Source organism: Mangifera indica, chromosome 18, assembly GCF_011075055.1.
Source record: "Mangifera indica cultivar Alphonso chromosome 18, CATAS_Mindica_2.1, whole genome shotgun sequence".
NCBI classification, from domain to species: Eukaryota; Viridiplantae; Streptophyta; class Magnoliopsida; order Sapindales; family Anacardiaceae; genus Mangifera; species Mangifera indica.
The window spans coordinates 2,752,140-2,757,940 of NC_058154.1; the positions used below are offsets into that span (position 1 = coordinate 2,752,140).

The window sequence follows — 5,801 nt, forward strand, 5'->3', positions numbered from 1 at the left end:
TAGGACAAAAACTTGATCAATCTACAGCCTGAAAATTGCAAAAATGGCCAAAAACCCAACCAGCCTTGGCAAAAATATACCTAATAATTAATTTTGCACATGATTTGGTACAAATTTCACATGCTGCTGCCAATTCCATTTGGCCTCATGAAAATCACTACCTAACTACTAATTAAAACCTTGATTAAAGGTTTAATTATTCATTAATCTGCTGCCTCATTAACAACTACAACCACCCTGTTGTCTTCTGCTTGCGGAGCAGCAGCAGCCGCCGGTCCTCTAGTTTCAGGCGGCGGAGAAGCTGAACTTGCGGTGGTTGTGGTGGTGCTTTCAAGCAACGAATTTCTACAATTTGGACACGATGAGTGTGACATAAGCCATGTGTCTATGCACCTCACATGGAAGCCATGGTTACATTTTGGCAAAACCCGAACTTTTTCACCGTCGACAAATTCACCAAGGCAAATTGGGCACTCGGTGGCCGGAATATTTTCACCTTCTCCGTAAACAGCAATCGGGATTTGCCGTAAATCTCGTTTCTTCAGGCCTGTTGCGGCGAGACGTGCGGCGGCTTGATCCGGTGTCTCCATGTTAAGCCTATGACTGCAACGCAAAGCGCAACGAACTATTGAGTTCAAACCAAGTGCACCAATCAAAGCACACAACAAAGCTGCCAAAATTATGACCATGTTGCTGTCAAAATTCTCCTCGTTAAAGTATCCATCGTGTGTCTTGTTGATTCCTCCAACCGGTGGCACACTGAGCTCTGTGTCAAGAAGGCGACGATGCATTTTCACAATCACTAACAGTCAAAAAACCCTGAAAGTTTTGATGGGGTTTTGGTGTATTTTTGTTTCTGGGCAAAGCGATTTTCTTTTTGAGTCAGAAAGAGACACAACACAACAGATATATATTGGAATACGGCACCGTTTTTATCAGGATTTGGGATAATGAAACAGATGGAATTGAAGAAGAAACAGTCGGCGACAGGGAGATAAAAAAATATCTGAACTTTAGCACTATCAGAAACATCAGAAAAGTGACATTTATGGCGCAGATAGATAGAGCAAGTGGAAGGTAGGCTAGATAATATACAACAGTGTGATTGTAGACCCAGAAAGATCAAGTGGCAGATCCGCCTAACTAATCATGAATAAGGACTTAATAATAAAAAAGGACAAGAAGCGTAGAATTACCAAATCCCTGTATGATAACATTTGAGACCAAAAGCAAGTGAGAGACAGTGCAGCAGGTTTAAAATGTAGTGGAAAATTTGCTGCATCCATTTCATTTGATTAGATGTGACTTTTTGACATCATTCTGGGCACATAAATTCTATGATTTAGAGAAGAGAATATCAACATCGCCTACAAAAATATCTGCAAAAGGTAAACTGAACTGTGCTCTTCTTTAGCTGGTATGCAGCCAAAGTTGTTTCTTTCTGATAAAAAAATCCACTTTCGTCCGTTTACATTGATGAAATTACTTAAACATCCCTTCGAAAACTTGTAAAGGTCAAGAGCTCTCAAATGTTTTGGTCGTACAGATATCCTCCTTCGTCATTGTGATGGCTGAGATAGGAGCGTTGGGTAGATTTGATTATGAGTTGAGTCCAAATAAAGATGAGTTTGAACTCAATTTAAAATTTTATTGTCTAGTTGGACTCAATTCTTAAGTTCAGAATAACAAACTTGATTTTGGTTTATAATTCGAATTTATAGTTTGAATTTATAATTTAAATTAATAACTTATTAATAAAACAATATTGTTTTATTTAGTAATTGATAAAATGATATTATTTAGATAATTATTTAATATGATTTAAATTAAATCACTTATCAAACTTAAACTAAATCAAGTTATTACTGATTTATAAATCAAATCGAATCAAACTTTCTTTAATTTGAATTTAACTAAAGTTTGATTTAAACTAAATCAAATTATATCGATTTTTGAGACTGAACTAATTTGATTCAAATTTAATCCACACTATCAAACTAAATCTTTAGCTCAATTTCAATTTGTTTGCCCCAAACGTGAAATCGCGCCTAGCCAGGAAGTCCTGAATTCACCCCTAGAAAGGAACACAGGAGGCTGCTGACGGGCCTAATAATGCCTGGTTTAGGTTTACGTTAAACATCATTAAATTGAAATGAAAGAAGGCTACAATAATACGTGCGCCATCTTGGTTGGTTTTGTTGAATGCATGATGTTACAGTTGGATAGGCATAGGATTAAAAGATAAAGCTCTTGGCAGTTGCACTTGCACCACCGATTACACGACAGTTAAGTCATGCTGGCGACGTATGGATGGATAATGGATGGCCCAATTTTACCAAACCACTTTATTTTAGAACGCTTTTAACTCTTTGCCTATAGCACATTTGGCAGGTGGGCTCCTTCTTTCTGAATCTTCTCATTTAAATTTAATCGTGGGCTACAATATGGGCCCATTATAGTCTAGTTCTGTGGACAGTTTTTTAAGATTAATGGACTAGTTTGAGCTACTTATTAACTAATTGGATTGGAGCTGAACCAACTGACTCTGTTTGATTTAAATGAACTTAAATTCATTTAGATCAAATTTGAGTTGAGTTTAAATAAACAGAATCGGCTTATTTCAAAATTGAGTTAAGAAAAGTTTGATTTAGTTTAATTTGTGAGTTAGATAATAGTTTGATTCAGTTCAAGTTTAACTTACTATTTGATTTGAGTAATATTAAACAATTATCTAAACAACGTTGTTTTATCCATTATTTTGCAAAATGATATTGTTTTTTTAATGAACCGCGAATTTGAACAAAAAATCCAAATCATAAACTTAAGTCAAGTTTTGAATTTCAAACTTAGGGATTTAACTGAACTAGAACTATATTTAAATTTGACTGAATGAACTTGAGCAGAATTTAAACTATAATATTTTTTATTTAAGTTAAACTCGAGCTAAGTGTTGTTTAAGCTCAACTTGGTTTGTATCCACCCATATTAATTAGGGTGAATTTGATCTTAGTCCTATTGTAACACATTTCTCTAGGCAAATACCCTTACCTAAAAAATGAATTTGAAGAGATGTGCTGACATAAACTTTCCTCCAAGAAACAACAAAAATTAAAACATGATAATACACTTAACAACAAAGTGAGCAAAAATGTGTAAACTCATAAATACTTATAATGTATCAGTGTTATAAATACTTGATAACATATTACAAGTGTCCAGAAATCTATGTCACCATAATAATAGTGCATAACCATCATTACATAAGTCCCATAACAAATAATAAATATCCACAATTATAACAAATGTCCATATGACAAAAAGACTAAATTGCACGTCACCTCATGCAATGTCTTGAGTTGACCCATTAGCTTCCCTGTTATTCTATTGATTTATATACCTACATGCAGAATCACAACAAAGAACATAGTGAGTGATAAACACTCAATAAGTAGGTAATCTCTCAGTACCTTACGCACAACATAAGCCATAATCATTGTGTTTTAATACTTAATCTCAATGTGGTACTTTTGGATGTTTCCTTAGCATCCCAAATGCCAATCTGATCTATTTTAGTACCTTGTGCCATAACTCCATCAATGGTATCATCTAAGATGACTAGTGTCAAACAATGCACATCAACATCCCAAATACCTGGTAAAAGCATACAATATCTATGATGTCTATAACAAAAGTGCACCTAGTATACTTGCTACCTAGGCTTGGCGCTAGGATAGCCTAATTACATGAGGAGCCAGACCCTAGGCCTTTCATTATATCGTATAAGCATCCCAAATGCTAAAGTACCCAATGCCAAGTGCATGCATAAGCATCCCAGATGCTAAGACGTCTTACGCCGAGTGCATAACAAATCACATCGGTATCTATGTCACAAAGAATAGTCTTAATACTTTTACTACCACATTACACATAACTCGATGGCTAAAATGATATACATCGCTTTCAATTTTTGACTCAAATTCACTTTGATAAAGGTTTATGTTGTCGTCTAAATAGTCAAACACCTATACATTATTCATCTAGCTCATCTTGCCTTCATTTAAGCTAAAATCTCTTTATTCCCTTTATTCATAACTCATAAGGGTAAAATTATCATTTAATATCAATAGATGAGTGTGACTAACTTCATACATGTGTGTCAACACATGGGTGTCCTTTCTCATAAGGGACGATCGTGTTTCTTTCAAATGGACTAATAGTAACCTAATGTCCATCTACACTCATTGATTTCTAAATCCATGATGCACAACCATGTTACCTTCTATACAAAGTCGTGTTCACCTACGTTGATATACACGAGTGTATGTCTTATACCACACACTTGTGTTTGTCTCCTACATACTTAGCTCTCATTCCCTTGAGCATGAGGACTTCATCTCTAACCCAAGGGATTCATGGGTGTGTCTGTTACCCCACACAGTCATGTATCGCGATATGTAAGTTTTTACTTTGCTTGGATTATACTATTTCCAGGTAAACCAACACAATTCTAAGGTTGCAAACCATACCAAATCATGAACAAGCATCCTAATCATGTTTCTAAGCCAAAGTTACTATCCATCAATCTTTTAATCAATAGGTCATGATTATCCCCCACTAGCATGTTCCTACATGAAAATGTCTTAACATATTAACCAAATTATTCAATCATCAAGTCATTGCCAACACATCAATTAAGCAATAATGGCAATACAAAACTCCAGAATGTATTGACATCATAGTTCATAACATATTAGCGAACTTATTAATCATTAACTTGAGGAAGGGAAATCACCTATTTTTGATGACAAGCCAAGTAGTGATAACTTGGGGTGGCAGTGAAAACTAATTGAGATAGACAAAAGAAAGAGAGGAAGACGAAAGAAAGGAGTTTGCATATATAGAAATCGAATGTGAATGGAAATATGCAGAGGAAATGGAAAGAAAGATTCAAAATGTGAATATGATTTATATTTTAGTCTCTTAGTATGAATATGATTTTATTTCCATTATTTATATCTCATTAAAAAATATTTATTGATGAAAGAAAGCATACATGTTTTTTTAATAAGGGCAAATTATTAATTTACTAAAATTAATAGAATTGAATGATAAGTGGGTAGTCAGCCTTATCAAGATTAATAAGATTTTGTCATTTCATCAATCCTTGGTGGGAAATAGCCTTTGGCCTTTTAAAATTTAAGAGAATAAAATATACTTTTTAAGTCAAACTCGAATAAATCCTTTTATCTCGAACTTGAACTCTCTATATATATCTTTTAGCCAAGCCTGAGCCAAGTACTACACAACTTAGTTCAGCTGGCTTGCACCCTGGGTCAGCCACTAATAATGATTTGCATAATCCACTTCCTTTTAATTTGCACTATATATTAGGAGGCAACTTTAATTTTCAAGTAAATATTTAAACCCAAATTTGTTTGTTATTATTTCTCTTTAACCACAGCTGCATATGCAACTTGAGATGAGACTCTCATGGGAGTCTTATCGTCACCCATTCATTAAGAGTCGACATCGGGCTGTGCTGAATTGGACTGGGGTCACCGGCCACTGTTTTCAAGGACCGGGATACGAGCCACAACATGGTGAGTTGTGTGTCTCTAAGTTTTTTGATGAATCGACCTGTAAGAAATATAATTTTTAATTTTTTAACTTTTATTTATTTATTTATTTTAGATCATATTGTACCGTTTCATGGGTCTTTCCGTGAGGCTTGATACGACCTGATCTGCTCAAGAGCTTTGGGAGTGCCAGGCTTGGGCTTGGGGGGTTTTAAACACTTAGTG

At 34.9% G+C, this 5,801-nt stretch overlaps 1 protein-coding gene across 1 annotated transcript; it reads right to left on the reverse strand.

Annotated features, from left to right (window-relative positions):
• Window positions 1–1,359, reverse strand: LOC123201398 (RING-H2 finger protein ATL74-like). The gene has a single exon (XM_044616884.1). The coding sequence runs from the start codon at window positions 789–791 to the stop codon at window positions 204–206; it is 588 nt and encodes a 195-aa protein (XP_044472819.1). The 5' UTR covers window positions 792–1,359; the 3' UTR covers window positions 1–203.
• Between the last annotated feature and the right edge of the window lie 4,442 nt (window positions 1,360–5,801).

Excerpts from the sequence above, each read along its gene's own strand:
- LOC123201398 (XM_044616884.1), bottom strand. The coding sequence starts at position 791 with ATGCATCGTCGCCTTCTTGACACAGAGCTCAGTGTGCCACCGGTTGGA.